At 40.6% G+C, this 20,459-nt stretch overlaps 1 protein-coding gene across 33 annotated transcripts in view; it reads right to left on the reverse strand.

Annotated features, from left to right (window-relative positions):
* Magi1 (membrane associated guanylate kinase, WW and PDZ domain containing 1) overlaps positions 1 to 20,459 on the reverse strand; it is a 630,113-nt gene that overhangs the window by 133,241 nt on the left and 476,413 nt on the right. For all 33 annotated transcript variants that reach the window (XM_031382634.1, XM_031382665.1, XM_031382643.1 and 30 more), the window contains one exon: positions 5,534 to 5,653. In XM_031382634.1, the coding sequence (XP_031238494.1) occupies positions 5,534 to 5,653 (120 nt within the window). The remainder of the gene's footprint in view (positions 1 to 5,533; positions 5,654 to 20,459) is intronic.

Consider the following 20,459-nt stretch of genomic DNA (forward strand, 5'->3'; position numbering starts at 1 on the left):
AAAAAAAAAAAAAAATGAACAAGCACACTCCTGTCTACTGCTTTTGGGTTTTGTTTGTTTTTCCCAAGGTCTTTAAGGCAACATAGTTAGTAGTTTGAGCTTTCCTCTTAGGACTGTCTTCACTATATTCAACAAATTTTGGTGTGCTGTGTTCTCATTTTCATTCTTTTCCTTCTTGGTTGCTCCTTTGACCTAAGTGTCATACAGTAGTGTGCTGTTCAGTTTCCAGGAGTCTGTGTACTTTCTATAATTTCTATTGCTGTTGAACTCTGGCTCTCTTCTCTTATGGTCAGACAATGCAGCGTGTGGTTTCAATGTGTTCTATACTTGTTAAGACTTGTATCAAGTCCTAATATGTCATCTACTTTGGAGGAAGTTCCATGGCCTGTTGAGAAGAAAGCATATTCTATAGTGCTTGGGAGAAATATTGTATGGATAATCTGTTAGATCCATTTGATTTATTATGTTCTTCAACTCCAGAGTTTCTCAATACAGGCTTTTAATTTTTCCCCCTTACTTAATCACCTGTCTATTGGTAAGTAGGGTATTGAAACCACCCACCAACACTATGTTGGACGCAATCTGTAGTTTTAGATCTAATAGTGATTCTGTTATAAAGTTGAATACTCCTATATTTGGTGCATCGATGGTTGGATTGTAATACTCTGTTAATGGAGTAATGTTTTGATGAGTATGAAGTATTCTTCTTTATCCCTTCTGAATAATTTTAATTTAAAGTCAATTTCCCCAGATATTAGAATAACTACTCCTCTTGTTTATAATTTCATATCTTTCTCCATCATTTCATCTTAAGGTGGTGTCTATCATCAATTATGGGAAGTATTTCCTGGAGGCAGCAAAAAAGATGTATCCTATTTTCTAATCAAATTTGTGAGTCTGTGTGTCTTTACTTTTGAGACCATTAAGAGCTATTACTGAACAATATGTATTAATTCCTGCTACTTTGTGGTATCTTAATAGACATCTATTAATTAATGTTCTATTCAAATAAAGTTGTTTGATTCTTGAGCATATTTAAACCTCCTTCCATTTCCACTGTACAGCTGGCTTAGCAGTAATAAATTCTATAAATCTGTATTAATCATGGAAAAAATTTCCTTTTTCCTTTGATATAACTGGTAATTTTGTTGGGTATAGTACCCTAGACTGGTATCTCTGGTCTTTTATAACTTATGCAAGTGCTTCAGGTTTTCAGTTTCTACTGAAATATTAAAATATCCTCCTCCTCCTCCACACCCTTTCTATGTTATGTACATTTACTATTTTGACTGTTATGTGGAAAGTTTCTTTCTGGTTGTATCTACTTGTTGTTCTGTATGCCTGTTAGATTAGGAAAGTTTTCTTCTTTGATTTCATTGACAATGGATCTTTCAGCTAAGTCTCTTTTCCTTTTATATATGTTATTCCTGAGTATTTTCTCTTTTTATATTGTCTTACAGTTCCTTATATATTGTGCTCGTTATCTTTGTTGTTACTATTTAACACATTTTTTGACTAAGTGATCCAATTCTCGATCATCTTAAAACCTGATATTCTCACTTTTCCTTGCTCTAATCTATTGGTGAGTCTTTCTTCTGAATTTCTTGTTTCAATTTCTAAAATTCTCACTTTGAGTTTTATTTCAGCATGTCTTCTTAGCTTTCATCTCTTTTTAAAATTCAATTTACACATTATGAATACCTTTCATTATTTCATTCCACTGTTTTTTTTCCATTCCAGTATTTATTCAGATCCTCTCTGAGTTGTTAAATTATCTTATTGTTGTCATTTTAGATCACTGTTTTATATATCATCTAAGTTACTTCTCTTGGAAACATTATTACAGGAATACTAATTTTTGGTGCTGAACTATTGTATTGGTTATTCATATTGTTTGTGTTTTGATGATGAGACCTAGGTCTCTAGAGTCAGGTCTTTGGTAAGATCTCTTCATATGTATACCTTGTTTTGTATTTGTTGGGTGGTGTTTTAAATCAATATTTACAGCTATTGCAATCTGTAAGGTTGTAGATCAGCAGAATGTTGATCAGTCTCAGGATAGTTTAGGTTTAGTCTTGAGGAAATTCAGTGTTGATTGCTGGTGTATTAGAACAATCCCAGTTCAGCTTAAGCTAGGGGTAGTATCTGAGTACAGGAGAGAGTGGGGGCTGAGGGTCAACACAAGACACACGGTCTCTTCAGGCAGGGGAGGGAGGGGCTTAAGTGGAGTTGTAGTGGAGTCTTGGGTTACCAAGAGAAGGGTAACTAGGAATGGGACAGACAGTACTCAGTATTTAGAGGGGAATCTTGGAGAAGTTGAAGAAAAAGAAACCATGATCAGAACATACTGTATGAAAACATCTATTTTTCAAGAAAAGAAAAAAACAACCAAACAAAAAAGAATTCCATATGACCCCATGCTGTCATATTATAATTAGTAATTGGTTTGGTTTCTGATTGTGTATACAATCAATTAACAATGTCACAGATTTGAAAATGGGTAATAGTCAAGCATGTCTTCAATCCCAGAACTCAGGAGGCAGAAGCACGAAGACCTCATTTAGTTTACAACCAGCTTGGTCTGTAGAATGAGTTTCAGGACAGGCAGACCTACAGAGTGAACCCCTGCTCCCCAAGAGAGAAAGAAGGAAAGAAAGAGAGAGAGGAGAGAGAGAGACAGAGAGAGGATTCTACAGCCAATTCTCAGGAATGTGCACAGGACTAGCTGAAGGGTGGAGCCTGGGGGCTAACACAAGACACATGATCTTTAGGCAGGGAAGGGAGTTAAATGGAGTTGGAGTGGTGTCTAGGGTCCCTACTAGGAGAAGAGTAGCTAGGAATGGGACACGCAGTACTCAGGCAGGTTTGGGGAACAGATAGAGTTGGTCATGAGAGTGTGGGGTACCTCCCTGGAAAGGAGTAACTGGAGAGTGAGCCATGAGCATGGGTGGATTTGGCAGCACCAGTCTAGAGTCTCTGCCTGGAAAGGGGGCTAGGCAATGGGGACACAGTCCTCAGGAAGGGTGGGGTAGAGGCAGGTCAGTAATCATCTTCTTATTTACCTTTGTTTTTAATCTTAATGTTTTAAATTTCTTTGTGGTTACCCAATACGCATAAATTTTAAGTCAGAAAGATTATGAATAAATTAGTAATTTAACCTAGTTAATTGTACAATATTATGCTATTCGGTCTCAAATAGCAACACTCCAAGGAATGATCAAGCTATAATATTGTTTCCAGAGAATGTGACACTTTAAATACATTTACATGGTCACCAAGGACATAAAAATCTCCCCGTATCAGTCATCATCAGAGCTAAATCAATGCCATAGCAAGGTACTGTCCCATTACAGGCATAGTGGCTACTACCAAGATCTAAGTTGTATATCCAGTAGGAAAACAGCACAGAAGTTCCTTAGAAAGCTAGAAACAAAACCATATAATCCAGCAATTCCTCTCCTGAGTACATATGTATATGATGTGTGTGTGTGTGTGTGTGTGTGTGTGTGTGTGTGTGATGTCCATGTATATGCATATGATGTCCATGTATATGTATATGATGTCAGAGAGAAACTGGCATGTAAAACACATCCTTACTCCCATGTTTATCATTGTTCACAAAGGTCAGAACAAGGCATCAACCTGCATGTTGCTCACAAACGAAAACATAAAGAAAACACAATTTATATACACAATCTCTAATATTCCCTAACAGACAGCCATAAAAATTGGGGCTAAGGGTGTAGCTCCACTGATAATGCGTCTTTGCCCAGTATGCCAGTAACCTCAGCACTGGTGGAGGCGGAAGGATTTCAAGTTCAAGCTCATCATCAGTACATACTGAGCATCATGCTAGCCAGGCCTACATGAGACTTGTCTCAGAAACAAAAATAAAGACCTACCAGGACTACATGAGGTCTGTCTTTTCTATCATGGGTGTCAACATGGATGAGCATGGAGGACTTAAAGCTAGATGAGTAAGTCAGGCACAGGAAGACAGATACCTCACACTCTTACTTGCATGTACAAAACTCACTAGCTGTGTAACAGAAGAGGAGAGGGCAGAGTGGAATAGTAGCCATCAGAGGCTGAGAGGAGTGTGTGAAATGGAGAGGAAGTTAGCAGTAGCACAGATGCAGTTAGCTAAGTGGAGGAACTTTCAATATACTGTAGCATGATAGAATAACAGTGGCTGTCACCAATTAATTACCTACTCCAAAACAGAAAGTAGAAAGGATTCTCCCTAACATAAAAGATCAGTATTTGAAATGGTGAATATCACTTGTAGTCCAGCCTAGTGTTGAACTCATGACCTTTGGTTTCAGTATAAACACATTTCCAGGCAAAACCATGTCCTGGTAAAAATAGAATTCCATTTCCTCAAAATAAAAACAATTCCTATTAAGTCCGCACAATGACACCCCATGATTCAGTGAAGCAGTACCCATGTCCACATCAAACAGCCTTGGGGTTCCAAGTATATATCCTGATCTGATCCTTATATATGTATGAAATATGAGACTGTACCCTGCAAATATAACTATGAGATGTCAAAAAAAAAAACATTTAAAGTTAGGTATGAAAAAACCCACATACAGAGAACTAGTTAGGTAATTTATAATACAACCCCCAAACAAGTAAGGAAATGTAATTTTCCCCTACTTGGTTTTGACACAGAAATTTCATTTATAGAAGCTCACACTATCACTGCAGCTAATATTCATACAGTAGCATACTGGGAGAGCAAAAATTATAAATACTTTAAAATAGTAAACATAAATCTTCAAAAAAATTAAAGTAACCCAAAAATTTACCCAGAGGAAGAAAAGCAAATAAATTATGACACATTCATATGAAGAACCACACAGTGATTTGAGAAAAGAAAACAAGAAATTCTCTATTACAGAATGGTAAGAACCTATTCAGACAATAAGAAACAGAAGAACAAGGTATCAAAAGCAGGCGGTGCACGCAGCCCTCTGTAAAACAAGGAGCTATGAACACACATAGGTGTGGACATGCATGCATGCCAATATTCAAATGAACTTAAAAACATAAACAAAAACAAAAAAATAAAACAAAACAAAACCAGAAGTTCCAGTCAGCAGTCACATTGCCCATCACACTGAATTCCAGCCAAGCAGGCAGCATTCTGCCATAGGAAACTCATGGATGGTTCTTTATGATCAGTATAAACACACTTCCAGGCAAAACCACGTCCTGGTAAAAATAGAATTCCATTTCCTCAAAATAAAAACAATTCCTATTAAGTCTGTACAATGACACCCCATGATTCAGTGAAGCAGTACCCATGTCCACATCAAACCATGAAACGTATGTCCTTAAGCTTAAATAGTAAAAGAGTAGTATTTGCAAAAGTATTTTCAAGCCTTCCCAGGTTTTATTGGAACAAACCGCTTTAAGGGAAGTTAGTCTCTTCTTACTTCTTTAGACTCTTCCAGAGTCTAATCTAAACACTCTGCCTGAGCCACTGTAGGCACTGGGAATGTCACAGGGCAGCCGGACAGCTCACCTTCATAGGTGCCAACTTCCAACAGGGTCCCACTCTGCTCAAGGTCCAAGAACTCCTTCACAGTCAGAAAGCTGTAATCCACGCCAGGCACTTCTCCTTCTCTGGGAGATCGGGTTGTGCCTGCAGCAGAAAAGACAAAGGCCCAGGATGCCATTAGTCCATTAGAACAGGGAGTTCCAACCTAAGTAATTAAACAAACCTGCTCTGTAAGCTGGCCTGCCTAGAACTCAAACAGGGGCCCAGGACAAGCAGCTTATTAATAGAAAAGCATCCCCAAGTCCATTGCCCTTCCCTCCAGCAGGGGAAAGGGTCACACGTAATACACAAACAGCTTTAGCAATTTTTTTGTTTTGTTTTGTTTTTAAGGCAGCAAGCAAATAAAGAATTAAATTCAATGCCACACAGGCAATGTTCATAATCATCTGCTTTTAGGACTCCAGTAAATGCCACAAAGTTATCTACCTTGAGCTCAGAGCCTAAAGGGTTGTATTGTCATCACAGGCCCTGAAATCCTTGTTCTCAATACATCTGGCAAATTCCAGTGTACCAAGGCTTTGAAGAAAATGACACCATTGTACAGGCTCAGCACCACAGAGATGCGACTGCCCAATCTGTGCTTGGACATTAACCAGGGATTAAAATGCTGCTTCTCGCCAGGTAATTATTATGCTCCGTAAAATGTGGACACCCATGAGCTCTGAGGACAGAGAAAGGACACAGCGTATGAAAGGAAAACTCCCCCTGAATTAATCTGTTCACACTCTCAACGGCTAATCAATGTATCCATTTCTTAAGAAATGACATGTGCCACGGAGAGAATTGAAGAGATTCTGCCCAGGCTCCAGACTATAGAGCTATCTATCATAAGCTATTTATTTCAGCACAGTGTCTCAACCAAAGAGGGGAAGCAACAAGGGAGACGTGGTTCACATATACACCAAAAGGAAAGCTAAAGATGCAATCACACAGTATGTACTGGGAACCTGTGATTAATGTTTCGAGGATCAAAACAGAGTCATACAATATGATTTCTGATCCTGCATCAACCTCCCAAGCCTACGGCTAGGGGATGATCCTCAGAGCTGAGTTTACACAGCATCATCGAAGGTGGTGAGTTATAGTTCACCATTATAATAAGCAGGGCCGTGCCTTCTTCCCGGAACACTCTCCTTGCCATTGTAAAGCAATTACATAAGCAACTATATGTCAGCAGCAGTTCTAATACCCTAAGTGCTGTGCGGCATCCAGTACCTGTGTATAAGATGGTTGTCGACATGCATCTACTATGTAGCTATAATTTCCTCAGGTCAAACCCCTCAAGAATTGTTTCATAGTTTACTCAGGATGAATCCATTTCTCAGGGTACTCAAATTGTAAAATGCCTTAAATCCAAATGTCTTACAAGGTAGCTTCAATTTATTTTTTTCACAGAATAGTAGTTTCTCATATCCAGTACCCGGCTTCCAGGCAAAGAGCCTACTATGTGCCGTTCATAACTTGACTCCAATAACCATTGCTGGTTCCCACTTCTGGTTCCCTGAACAGATAAGGGAGTATTGTGCTATCTTTAAATTTCTATCCCAGTTCTCACAGGCTGGGATCCTTAACGCTATCTTAGCATGCTCTGTCCCCAGAAAAGAAAACCACATAAGCAGGAACTCAATACCAGCATATTTTCCCTTTATGCAGGGAAAATAAAGAACACTGGAGAGCAGAGGCTTGGATGGGAAGGACAAATCCTTGATCTGGCTCTCTGCTCATGGTCTCAGGCACATCCTTAGTTCCTATTACTTTTCAATAGCCTTGTTGCTAGACAGGATCAACACTAGTTCTTACAGCAAAGGTTTGCTGAACAAGTCTACTGAAATAACACTTGAAGTTAGTCATTGTTACCTGGTATTGTTTTTACGCTACTGGAATTAAATGAGTTTATACACTCTTATGCTTCAGATTCCACTATAACAATTTCCAATTATACAAATATGTATGCATGTATGTGAATATATAAATGACATTGTTTGTATCAATTACTTAGTATTTTCTGAGGTCCCCAGTGCACGCCAAGTGAGGATGGAACCAGAGAAAGCGTTGGTAAATAAGGCAAGGTTCATGCCATAACAAAACCAGGCCATTTTACTGTGGGACAGAAAATATGCACATAGGTACACAAGCACAGAGTATTATTTTAGGTAAAAAAGAATGTCCTAGAAAGTATCGAAGGGTCATGAAGCCTAAAACACTGGAATTTGGAGGAAGAGGGCAAGCTGAGGAGTGGAAAGGCAAGTTGAGGTTAGGAACCAGGAAAAGCCTGGCTTGTGCGAGGTGTCAAGAAAGTGTCACAGGCAGGGGGACAAGCCTCTTGGAGGCTTTGGTGTGAGCATGGTTTGGCATGCAGGGGAATGGTCACTGGGCTAGTAGCTCTATAACAAAAAGATAGGAATCAGTTGAAAATAAAAGCAAGGAGCTTCATGATGGGTTCAGAAGAAATATTTCACATTTTATACTCCTAAGGAAGATAGGGAGCTACTGGATGGTTAGAGTGTGGCAGGGCCTTGAGTCAACATTTAGTTCTGTAAGATCTTTGACTTTACAGAGAACTGACTATGGGTAGGGTAGGGGAAGTGGGCAAGAAAAGCAGGATGGCGAATCAGTGGTAGTCACAGTGCCCAAGACTGAAACAATCAGAGATCAAGAAGGTGCCAGTGATTAGCAGCAGTTAGCCCCTACTACAAAACACACAAACCTTAAATCGCTATAGCACGGTCCATAGCGCAGACATATATAACACAGGGCTGCAGAGATGGCTCAGTGGCTAAGAGCAATGCCTGCTCTTCCTGAGAACCCAGGATTGGTTCTCAGCCCCTGCAGGGTGGCTGCTCACAACTGGCCGTAACTCCAATTCTAGGGGACTGATGCCCTCATATGGTCTCCGTGTGTACTTCCTGTACATGCCTCACAGACATCCATGCAGGCAAAACAGCCATACACAAGAAAATGAAATAAGGAGATGAGGGCATATAACTCATCATGTTATACTGTTATTGAAATTCTTGGGGGTCACAATCTGTGTTTGGAAGCTCCAGCAAGCTCGTTTGACCAACCATCCTCCATGTATCAAAGAGATAAGCTGAGAAAGGATATGATTCAGTGGAGCCACCCTGGGAAGAACAAGAGGTCTGATAATGCCCAGATCCATCTCCAGGGTGCTGCTCTGAGGTTTAGGTTTACACACAGAGTATAAGAGCTATGCATAACTAAGCAGGTCCAGTCAAGCTCTGATCCTGTCCATCACTGCCCAGTCTGTCTTGCAAAGTGATCCAATTTGCTGTCAGGACTATGGAACCCTTCGGGGAAGGTAAGATCCTCCTTTGCCTGGCAATAGGATGTCAGTCTGTCCTTCTTTCACCATGAGGTTTCCAGGGAAAATTTGGTGTTTTTTGTTTTGGGAGGTGGGGGTGGGGTGGGCATTGTTTCAATAGTCTGATAATACAAGTGTCTCTCTTTAAAATCTTCTCTCCTACCAGGAAGGTTAGAATTACTCTGTCGGCACTTTAAAGACAAACATAAAGTAACTTGCGAGAGGATTGGATGTGCTATGTAAGGGAGAACAATGAAGACATCTAAAGACATTTTTAACCTGGACAAATGGACAATGCTGTTTATAAAAACTAAAACCATGGAATAAATTGTCCCAAGAGCTCTCTCTTGGGGACATCAAAAAGTTCACCTTGGTCGTGTTAAATTTGAGATTAGACCCTTTGGTGCAAAGGAGGAACAGTAGCCTTGGACACCTGAAGGTCAAATGGAGACTGAGACGTCTGGAGGGCTCTGTTAGAAAGCCAGGGACATCTGATGGGAGAATCCTAAGAAAGACAGTTCAAGGAGAATCTGTAGGAGAAGAAGCCAAGAAGCCCTGGCTGGACAGGAAAACCTTTGACTTTCCATGCTAGGCATGGGAGGAAGAAGCAAAGGAGGGTGAGGTCCTGAAGCCAAGAGAAAAAAGTTGTTTAGTCAGCAACTAGTAAGGCACCAAAGGCATCCTGGGAAACCCCAGTGAGAGGCAGGGATAGAGTCTCTTAGGACATGCTACGAGAGAGGATCTGCTTTACGTTTGTTTTTGAGGGACATTCACACTCAGCCTGCATCCACAAATTCCATCAACATAGTCCATGCAAAAAAAAAAAATGAGGAGAAAATAAAACCAAACAAAAGAGTCCTTGATTCTTCCATGTCTTCCTAGACTAGAGTCTGTTCTCCCTCTGCCCACTCTGGCTCATATTTGCCAATTCTGTTTTTTTCATCCAATTTGCCAGATTTACTTTAAAGACAACAGTCACCTCTGGGTCTTAATTTCCTGAAAGGATTGAAAGTAATAAGGAACTTCAAAAATTACATTTCATAGGAAAAATGGAACTGCTAGAGACACTGTCTTCCCCAAAAAAAAAAAAAACAACTCTGCTTCAAACAGCTTCTGAGCTGCAGGGAGGAGGGAGGAAGGCGGGGGCCTCTCCACCCACTGGACTCACGGGGCTTATTACCCAGGCGAAACCTGTCCTCACTCGAGGCTACCAAGAGGGTGACTCCCAGGGATGGTCTGAGCAGCCCACTCTGGATCTGGGCCAACTTCCCAGGATCCATTCAGAGAGGATGCTGGGGAAAAAGGCCACAGGGAGGGGCTCCGCCTCTTCTTTTCTTGTAACAGAATGACAGGCTGCTGGCTGGACACACGCCTGACAGATGGCATTTCAAAGGGATTTCGGGAGCCATCTGGGGTGGGTACAATTATTACAAACCGTGCTTCTAACAAAGCCAGAAGGGTTACTTCCTGAAAGAAGAGAAGTAAAACAAATTCTATCATGTTAGGAAGACACATAAAAATATACCAGGCTAACAAACTCGGGTTTTCTGCAACCTAAAATGCTACCTTCTGTTTGTCGAGCTAGAAACCAGGCCAGCAATATCTTCCAGTTATTAGCTTTAAGCGCATAAACACAGTGCTTCTCTTCTTTGAGAAAAGGAGACGACTATCGAACACTGGGGAAAACAACAGCTTCTAGCTCCTAGATGTTTACATATAGAAAGGCATTAAGCATTTAATCAACAGTATATTTAATTTGCACAAGAAACCAAAGAAGTTGGACTAATATTATATTCATTTTGCTGGTGAAGAGTCTGAGATTCTGGCAGGGAAAGTAACCCATCCACAGCCATATAAAATATTTGAATGACAACAGTTCATATCATCTCCCATTCTAACCTAGCCTCGTCCAGCAGAACCTTCTATCATGGCGATAATGCTTCATTTTGGTGCTGCCTAACATGTAGGCCCTAGCTACATGTGGCTGTCTGAAAGTGGTTCTTGGGTTTGGGAAATGGGTCAGGGGATCTGGTGTTTGTCATGCACACATGTGGATCTGGGTTCAAACTACTAGAATCCACATAAAAGCTAGAGCAGAAGAAATTCCAGTCTGTAACTCCAATATAAGAATGGGTAGTGGATCAGAGATTGCTGGCCAGCCAGTTTAGCCAAGCTGTGAGCTCCAGGTTCAAAAAATGAGATGGGAAGCCAGGGAGTGGTGGCGCACACCTTTAATCCCAGCACTTGGAACGCAGAGGCAGGCGGATTTCTGAATTTGAGGCCAGCCTGGTCTATTGCATGAGTTCTAGTACAGCCAGGGCTATACAGAGAAACCCTGTCTCAGAAGAAAAAAAAAAGAGATGGGGAGAGAATAGCCCAAAAGTCTATCTCTGGCTTCCACATGCACATACAATTACACACAACTGCATGCAAACATGTACATGTAGACCCACATGGGGGTGTGGTTGGCATTACTGAGTCTGTGGGACTGATTGCAATATTGTTTACTTTAAATGTGAAGAACAGCTGCCAATAGCCAGCAGACTAGCCAGGATACCTCTCCCAAGAGGGGATCTGAGTTGCTGATTTTACGCTGTGTATTGATACAGGCCCCTAAAGACTTCTAGCTCTCAAAATAGCAGGAAGTATACTAATACTAAACACTAAGACATCTTGAACCACTCTTTGAAAACCTGCCATTTAAAAGCCTGTAAATGCTTTCAGAAATGATCTAGACAAAGTCTGTGTTTTTGCTCTAAAAGTCCTATTTGGTCCTTATTATTGACTATGCTTCTTGGGGGGAAAATCTATATATTTTAAGATAATTTGTGATAGCATGGATTGCAATGAGTTGAACAAAATAAAATAAGGAGGGAAAACAAGGAGCCTGCACAGGGGAAAGATGGGTCTGAGCATGGTGGATGTGCCCTCAGGAGCAGGTCTAGCTCTGTAACTGCAAATGGCAAGAATGGTTAGACAGCAGGCCCTTGCCACAAGGAACGCTAGCAATGTGCACTGAAGTGACACAGACGAGTCACAGAATAATAAGTCACTATTGCTGCATTTCCCCCAAGAGCAGAGAATGAGAGCCCATGCTTTGTAAGCTTCTATTCTAACAGCTAAACATCTGGAGGAATACGAAACTCTTAACACTGGGCACTTTCCAGAGGGTGGCTGCAGAAACGGTGAGAGAATGGCTGCTCCTTTCAGTAAATACCTCTCATAATCTGAACTGTGTTGATGGGGGCGTGTATTTATATATACATCTTATAAAATGATTACTTAAATATTTTAAGACCTAAGTCTTTGACACTCGACCCAAGCATCTTCAATCTTCACTTATTCCCCTGCAAAACCAGGCAAACGAATCATAGGCCTCAGCCTGCTACACTAACAATGCATTTCAAGGTTTCCCAGGTGACAGAAAGCTGACATCAAGGTCAATACCACATGCCTGCCTTCAGTTGTGGATAAGAACATAGTGCAAATAAAGTTTAAGATAAGGTAGTACTATTTTCCCACCTGATTTTATTTTTAAAACTTAAAGTGATAATCATTAAAGTCCTCCTTAGCTGTCTTAAAAGGATTGATAAGTTAGTATCTTATCAGCATTTAAAGACATTTAAAAACAGTGAGTTTCCCAAGCCTTTCTACCATCAGATCATAACTTAATTAATCTGACACTGTGCTATTGAATGTCTCGGTGTGAATTAGCAATGGTCCTAGAGTTCTCTTAGCAGGGTTTGAGTGGCTATTTGCTTCTTATGCACATTTTATGGTCCATAAACTTTTAGTGTACCTGGCTTCAGTGACCCTCGCTGAGGAAATCAGAAAGTGACCTTCTTTGCCATCACACTCTGCTCACTGTAGCTGAGGAGAGGACTCTGGATAGAAAGCCCTCTTAGAGATTCCCCCCACGACCCCACTGAGGTGGCTAAAGGGACCCTAGAGCTGAAACCCCGCTACTAAGCCATCTCCTACCAATTCAGGTTCCCAACACAGACAGGTTTCCGAACACATTCTCAATGGAGTTCTTTCCCAGTAGCTGGACAAGGGGTCTCAGGCCCAGCCTGCTAACGGGGCCACGAGCATCTCACTCAGAACCAACAGCTAATGTGTAATGATATCATTTGCTGCTACGTTAATTTGGATCTTGTTTATCAAAGTCTAGCATGACTTCAAGGAGATTACTTTCATTTCATGGTTTAGGACAGTTGAACATGCTACACACAGACAGCATTTTATCTTGTAATACGGCTTGCTTGCTTTTCTTAGACACCCTACATGTTGGATGGCAAGGTCAGCCTTATGCTATTCATTCTTCAGCTAATGTAGACAGAGCACAGAAGTGTGTGCTGCCACCGTCTCTCTAGCTTACTCCATTACTAACCTCATACTACTTTGTTTTACAGCTCTGAAGATTAGCAGCACTAGTCAGTGTTTGCTCTTCAAACAAGTATTTTCAAAAGCTTCAACATGACAATTTATTAAAAAGTTAAGCATAAATGAGCCATACATTCCAATAACCCAACTCTGCATTTCTTCCAGAGACGTAAATTGCAAATTTTAAAACAAACAAACAAAATGTATATAAATGTTTAGGAACGCCTCATAACTGGAAATGACCCAAATGGTCTTCAACTGCTCAAACTGTGGCACATCACTGCAATGGAGCAAGACTCAGCGAAACAAGCATTACACACAACAGTGCGGATGAATCTCAAATATATTGTGCTAAGTTGCAGAAAATTCCAAAATCCAGGCCTACAAGGCTACACGTAATATATTACCACTTATATGATGGTCTATAAAAGGCAAAATCACTACAAGGCAAACAAAACTACTGCAGAGAGATAGTATGGGTGGTATGAGTTGACTACACAGTGCACGGGGGCATCCCAAGGTGGTTAGGGAAGAGAGAATACAGAAATGCTCTGCTTCCCGACAGTAGTAGATGGATATTCTAGACTTAGGCATTTGTTAAGCTTACGGTATATATACTGTCTTAGATTGTTTTCCTGATAAAACACCCTAACAAATATTGTTGCTCTGATAAAATACCCTAACAAAAGGAACTTAAGGAAGAGTTCATTTTGGTTTACAGTTTGAGATACAGACTATAACCATCAGGAGCTCAAAAGCAGCGGGAGCTGGATAGCTGGTCACACTGCATTCACAATCAGGAAGCAGGGAGAGAGTATTTGTGTGCTTGGTCCACTTTCTCCTTTATATATAGTCTAGGATCCCAGTCTAAAGACCAGTGCTACTCATAATGGTTGGGTCTTCCCACCTCAATTAATATCAGTGAATGCTACTGCTTATTAGTTTTTTTTTTAAACAAAAGGAAATGTTTAGCATTTCATTAAGTGAAGAATCAGTTTTATTTGTCATAAATACCAACCAAGATTAAAGCCAATAAAAACAAAGTCTGTTTATCTAATCTGGAGCCCAAGGCTTGAATTCTTTTATTACAAAACAAGATAACCACAGTAGATATCTGTTAGTGTCTGAGGGAGACCATCTCCTCTACATAATTATAAGGCTTTGTCATAACTGGAACTGCTATAACCCATCACAAGAGACCGACAAGCCTGTACTTCACACAGTGCTTGCTCTGTCTGGACTATAGGTAGCTACTCGTTTACTGCATCCTATCGTCACATAGAGGGAGGAGGTGGGGGAGGAAAGCATGAGCTCTTCCTTTTTAAATGACATTAATTCCATCATGGGTAACTGATACTGTTGTAAGCCTTCTAATCTCTTCCTAGAGGCTCTACTTCCAAGCATCACCACAGTCACCGGAGGGGTTAGGGCCTAGAGATATAAAGAACACTGTGTTTGTGCCTCTGAGCATCAGGCATGCACAAGATACAGAACAGAGCTCAGACAGTCCTGTCGTGTGTCCAAACTGTTTATGATCTGATTAGGTCCATGTCCTGCCTGAACTGATGCCTCATCGCCAACAGGAGACTAACTAAAAAGTCACCATATAGAACAGTATACAATAAACAGACGTGCAGATGATAGACCAGGTCTCAGCGAGGACAGGTCCGAAACTCTGGAGACATTATCTCCAATGTGCCCTAAGTGCTGATACAAGTCCGTCTTTTCTCAAGGACAGGCACATGGTCAAAGGGAGTTGGGTTTTTTACTACTTGGGGACTCTTCTTTCTAAGCCTCCCCACCACGGTACAGAGTTGACAACAGTACCTCCATCTCTCCATCCCAGACCTTAAAACAGAATAGTCAACAACTGTGTCTTAAACAGGAAAGCTGCTGGACAGCAGCTCCAGAGAGACATTCCTTCTTGCAGCTACAGTTCATAAACTGGGGCTCATCCACCTCTACCCTGTGTGTGAACACCACCTAATGGAGTTTCAGGAACAGCACTGGGAGATTCCCATCTACACATTTGGCCATGGTCCCTTACGCAGGGGACTCAGGGAACCTGGCCACCTAAGATAGGAAGTACCTAATTTGGTTCTGTGATCCCTAGCTCTTTTTTCTATAACTGACTTCAGTTAAAGAGAAGAAAGCTGTGCCAAATCCAAGAAGCTCCAGGGAAACTCCTCAAACTGTCCGTATCTGTTGTTTTGGAGGCAGCCTGCCCTCCGTGATCACATGTGTGCATGTGTTGTGGCTTCAGTAGGGATTCTGTAGACAGATAATGGAAGCATGGGATGACGCAAAAAGGCACAGAGAAAGCAAATGACTAAGTCTACAGCTCAAAAGGAAAAAGAGCATAGAAGAAGAATCAGTCTTGCTCAGTTCTGTGACCAAATTAATTATGTAGCTGGCTGGCTTCTGACCACTCCTTTTTGTCTTCTATCCTTATTTGTACCACAGAACATTTTATCTTTGGGGAATATGTAGAATGATGATGATATACAAATCAATTCAGACAAGGATACAAACTCGTGGCCAATTAAGGCATTTTATAAGTCCATATGTGTTAGCTATATCACTCCTGGTATTGACCCAAAAGACTCAAAATCAGCATATGGCAGAGGCACTTGAATATCTGTTTATTATATACCTATTCTTTTTTTTATTATATATTTTCTTTATTTATATGTAAATTTCTTCTTTCACAGTTTCCCCTCCAAAAACAAAGAAACAAACAAAAACAACAAAAACAAACCCCTGTTGCCTACCCCCTCCCCATGCCTGCCACCTCACCCTCTCCCACTTATTGGCCCTGGCATTCCCCTACACTGGGGCACAGAACCTTCACAGGGCCGAGGTCCTCTCCTCCTATTGATGATCGAATTTGCAATCCTCTACTATACACATGCTGCCAGAACAATCAATCCCACCATGTGCAGTCCTTGGTTGGTGGTTGAGACCCTGGGAGCTCTGAGGGGACTAGTTAGTTCATGTTGTTCGTCCTAAGGGGCTGTAAACCCCTCAGCTCCATTGGTCCTTTCTCTAACTCCTTCACTGGGGACCCTGTACTCGGTTCAATGGATGGCTGTGAGCCTCTATTAATAGCTAAATTATGGAAGCAACCTACATGTCCAACATCATAAAAATGGGTAAGGAAACCGGGGAATATATACACAAGAAAGTTTTTTCAGCCATGTAGAAAACGAAATGTTGTGTTGCTTACAGAAAAATGGGAGCAATGAAAGATAATCATATTAAGAATAAGCCAAACACAACAAATATTCTGAATTTTTCCCTCATTTGTGGAAGTAAAATATTAGAAGTAAAAGATCCAGGGAGACAAAAAAACCCAAAGTAAAGGAAAAGGAGAGAAAGTAAAGTATAGGAGCACGAGGAGAATATGTTCAACAAGCATTTAAACACCACAAGAACCCAATAAACAAATCTTGCCCGGAGGTTGGGAGGAATCCATATTTATGCCAATGTTTATAGTTTATGTGTATTATCTTATTTTTATCTTCATGGGAATCCTAGAAGGTAGGTAGGAATCATCACGGGTGAGATGATATGTAGAAAGAGGGCCTGTGTGATTTGTCAAAATGAGATAGCTAGTGAATAGCAGAATTAGATTTGAAGAAAAGTTACTGTCATCGAAACACCAGGGTAGGGAGAGGGGCCCAGAAATGAGGTGGGCTGAGGTAAATTAGATGAAGGGAAAGCTGATAAAATATTCTCAGGATTTCCAGGATCCCAATTCCAAGTTGTATGGCCATACTATCATATTGCCTCCTGATAAGAGAAACGAGGGAAAGATCCCAGACTCCATTCAGGAGCAGATTCTAGTGCACAGAAACAAGGGCATTAGTTGTTGCTCTTTCCCTCTGCACGTGGGAGAGAATGCTAGCACACATAAGTGCAGAAAGCCTGTGGTCATCAAACACAGGAGAGCAAAAGTCTCCTGATGTTGCTTCTTCATTCTAAATAGCAGCAACAACATTCAGGAGATAAGGGATGTGGATATTTACCGGGAGAGGGTACCCTTATCGAAGATCAGCCTCTGGGGATTATCTTGACACACGTTTCATCTGAGTACAATTCAGGAAGCGAAGAATGCCAATCTGCATGGGAGAGGTTGTGTGTGATGAAGGGGGGCTGAAAGGGATCTTATCCAGTAGGGCAGCTGACACTTTAACTGTCTCTGAAGTCACTACACAGTTGGTTGTATATCATGGAACAGATTCAGACTCATTTCCAATGTTTTCAACTGGACAATTTTTAAAAATGTATGAAGAAATGATTATGTGAATGAAAAGCAATGACTAATTAAGAATATCAAACAGTTCTAATATTAGGCAGCTTGTTTTCATAGTTTAAAAGAAAAAAAACAGTTCAGGAATGACTGCTAATGAGCATATGGTTTCTTTGGGGACAATGAAAATATTCTGCAATTAACTAGTTGCAGTAGTTCTGTGAATATAATACAAACCAATGAACTGTACACTCCAAAGGGGTGAATTTTATGGTACCCAAACTGTACCAATAAGGCTGGTAAAATATAAATAAATGTTAGCAGGGCAAAGTGATGCATGGAACTGGGACAGGAAGAATTCAAGTTTGAAGGCAGCTTGGGCTACATAAGGAATTTTAGGCCAGACTTAGCTACACAGTGAGATCCTAATTCAAAATAGATAAAAAACTTATATATGTGTGTGTGTGTGTGTGTGTGTTACTCTTAAAGATAAAGGTGCAAGCAAAACCTAGTCTCTGCTCTCAGTTTTCAGAGAAAGTTGGAGTTCAGAAGTCAATGTCTACTTTATGTAAATTTCCTAAACACTTCAGAGATCTTGAGCTCTTCCAGAATTTGTATAGAGAAACTACAAAATCTAAATTCAGGCTTTGTAAATTCAAATCTCAGAGCTCAGAGTTTTACAAACTGAGCAATGATGGTCAAGTTCAATACCATGGTTTCTTTATCTCTAAAATGTAAATAATTATAATAGTAAAAATCCACATTCTTCATGTCAAACATTTGGATGGGTTAGACTATGTACTTGTGAAATGTCAACTGCAGTCACCATCATCTCCTCCACAATCTCTGCAGCTCAACACAACACAACCCAGGACGAAGGAGCCAAGTCTAGTGATTTGGCTGGGACAGGAGGAAGCAGATATTGCAGCTCGGTGGCAGACAGCTTAATTCTCTTGCAGGAAGATCTGGGTTTGATCTGCAGCACCACACATACACAAGAAATAATGACCCAGCTATTGACCGTTTGCTATACTAACACAGAGCACAGGCTTTCTTCACATAATGCCCAATTTCGCTCTCCAAGGCAGGTACATTTTTAATGCCTTAACACTGGTCTCCACCTTTAATCAGCATTTTTCAAAGCCTTTTATACAATGTACATAACGTGGGCTACACCTCCTTGGGTTATCTCTAGATAACAAATCACACGGCCAGCGTATTGTGTAAACAGCACCACTTTAGTTAATCGCTCATCATTCAGCACGTACACTGGTATTGATTCACAAGAATGTGCCTATTTGTTGGAACATAATGTCTACACTGGAAAAACCTCAGTCCTCCCAATCTCACATCAACCATGATATCCTTCCTGTGGCTGACTCCTTTTCACCGAATGAATGCAATACTCATTTCTTTAATAAATAACGTATAAGTGGATTTAAAGGCAGACAACAATTAATGTTTAGTACTTAGACTGAGCATTTCTAAGAACAACTCCAGATGGATATAGGAACAAAGTTCCTGCTGATTTAACGACTACAAGGATTTCTGTTTCACATAGCCATGGTAATTCTTGAAGCCTTCTCAGCCATCCAGTCAAATATTCAAGAACGTGTGAATTTTATTTTAGCTCCCATAAAGTACACATTGCTATGTCAAAGTCAATAAAAGGGCATGCTGTGCAGTGAGAATGATAACACGCTGGAAGAATAAAGGGGACTGGCTATAAATGAAGCCTACATTAAGAGAAGCGGACTACCCGTGTGTAGACTTTGTAGTATAAGGACAACATCTATGGAATGATACTGGAGGTTGTCTTTTGACACTGATATTTATACATGTGAGCATGTGTGCACTCGTGCACGCATGTGTACACAGACACACACACACACACTGTACACATAAGAATACTACATAAGATATCAAAGAGAATAAGAAAGAATTAGTGTCCAAATTTCAAAACAACCATGTCAAGGAGAAATGTTTACTATTACAAGTTACTTTAAATAATTACACAAGGATAATAAACTGTTTTAAAGATTTTAACAAAAATTGGCTTTTTCCATGCAAGTGTGTCCCCCAATCCCAACATTAGGAAATCATGTTGCGTTCTAAAATGATAACATCATTTAAACCTACAGGAGTCTCATTAACCACCAAATGCATATTTTGCCCTTGTCATCTATGGAAACAGGGCCTAATGTTAGTTACATGAGATCCAAACATTGATCAAATCAATGATCATGAGTTCTTTATTAAAGACACAAGCTTGTACACTGATCTTTAAAAATGAAGAATTTGTTGTGAAATATAATTAAACTTATTTTCAAAAGGGGGAAAAAAAAGGAACATACATTGTTTGCCCCCATATGTGAACTGAATGTCCAAGCACAGGAAGCTGATTGGTCTCACTCCCGGGTTTCATCTAATTCTTCATTCCTGTCAGCAGCATCTGCTGGTCAAGGGCAAAGAGGGGGGCAAGGCAACCTTACTTCCTTCATTTAGCAGCAGAAGCTGACTGCCATTAGCTCCCTGTCAGGAGGGGCAGCTGGGGGAGGTGATAAATGACCCAGGGGAGCCCTTACCAGCCCTCTCCTCAGATCCTGAATTCTTAACCCATTTACGTAGCAGCTACTGTCTCATCTTCAGGGAAACCCATCTTTTTGCCCAGAATGGAAAAATCGTCAAAGTCTTTACTAAATCCACCAGCCATTACATGGAGGTCCACGGGTGTGATCCCACAAACCAGAACACTAAAACAGTGGGGAGAACTCAGTAAAGGGAGTTTGGGCATTCTGAAAGTCGTTTTCTATTTCAACACAAAATCCAAGTTATTTCTTAAAAGAGGGATGAGAAATTGAAGGCAGCAGTAATTCCCAAGTTAGTCACTTCAGAAAATGTTGTAAAGGTTAAGATTTCTTTCTTGTTCTATA

This window comes from Mastomys coucha, unplaced genomic scaffold (assembly GCF_008632895.1).
Source record: "Mastomys coucha isolate ucsf_1 unplaced genomic scaffold, UCSF_Mcou_1 pScaffold20, whole genome shotgun sequence".
NCBI lineage: Eukaryota > Metazoa > Chordata > Mammalia > Rodentia > Muridae > Mastomys > Mastomys coucha.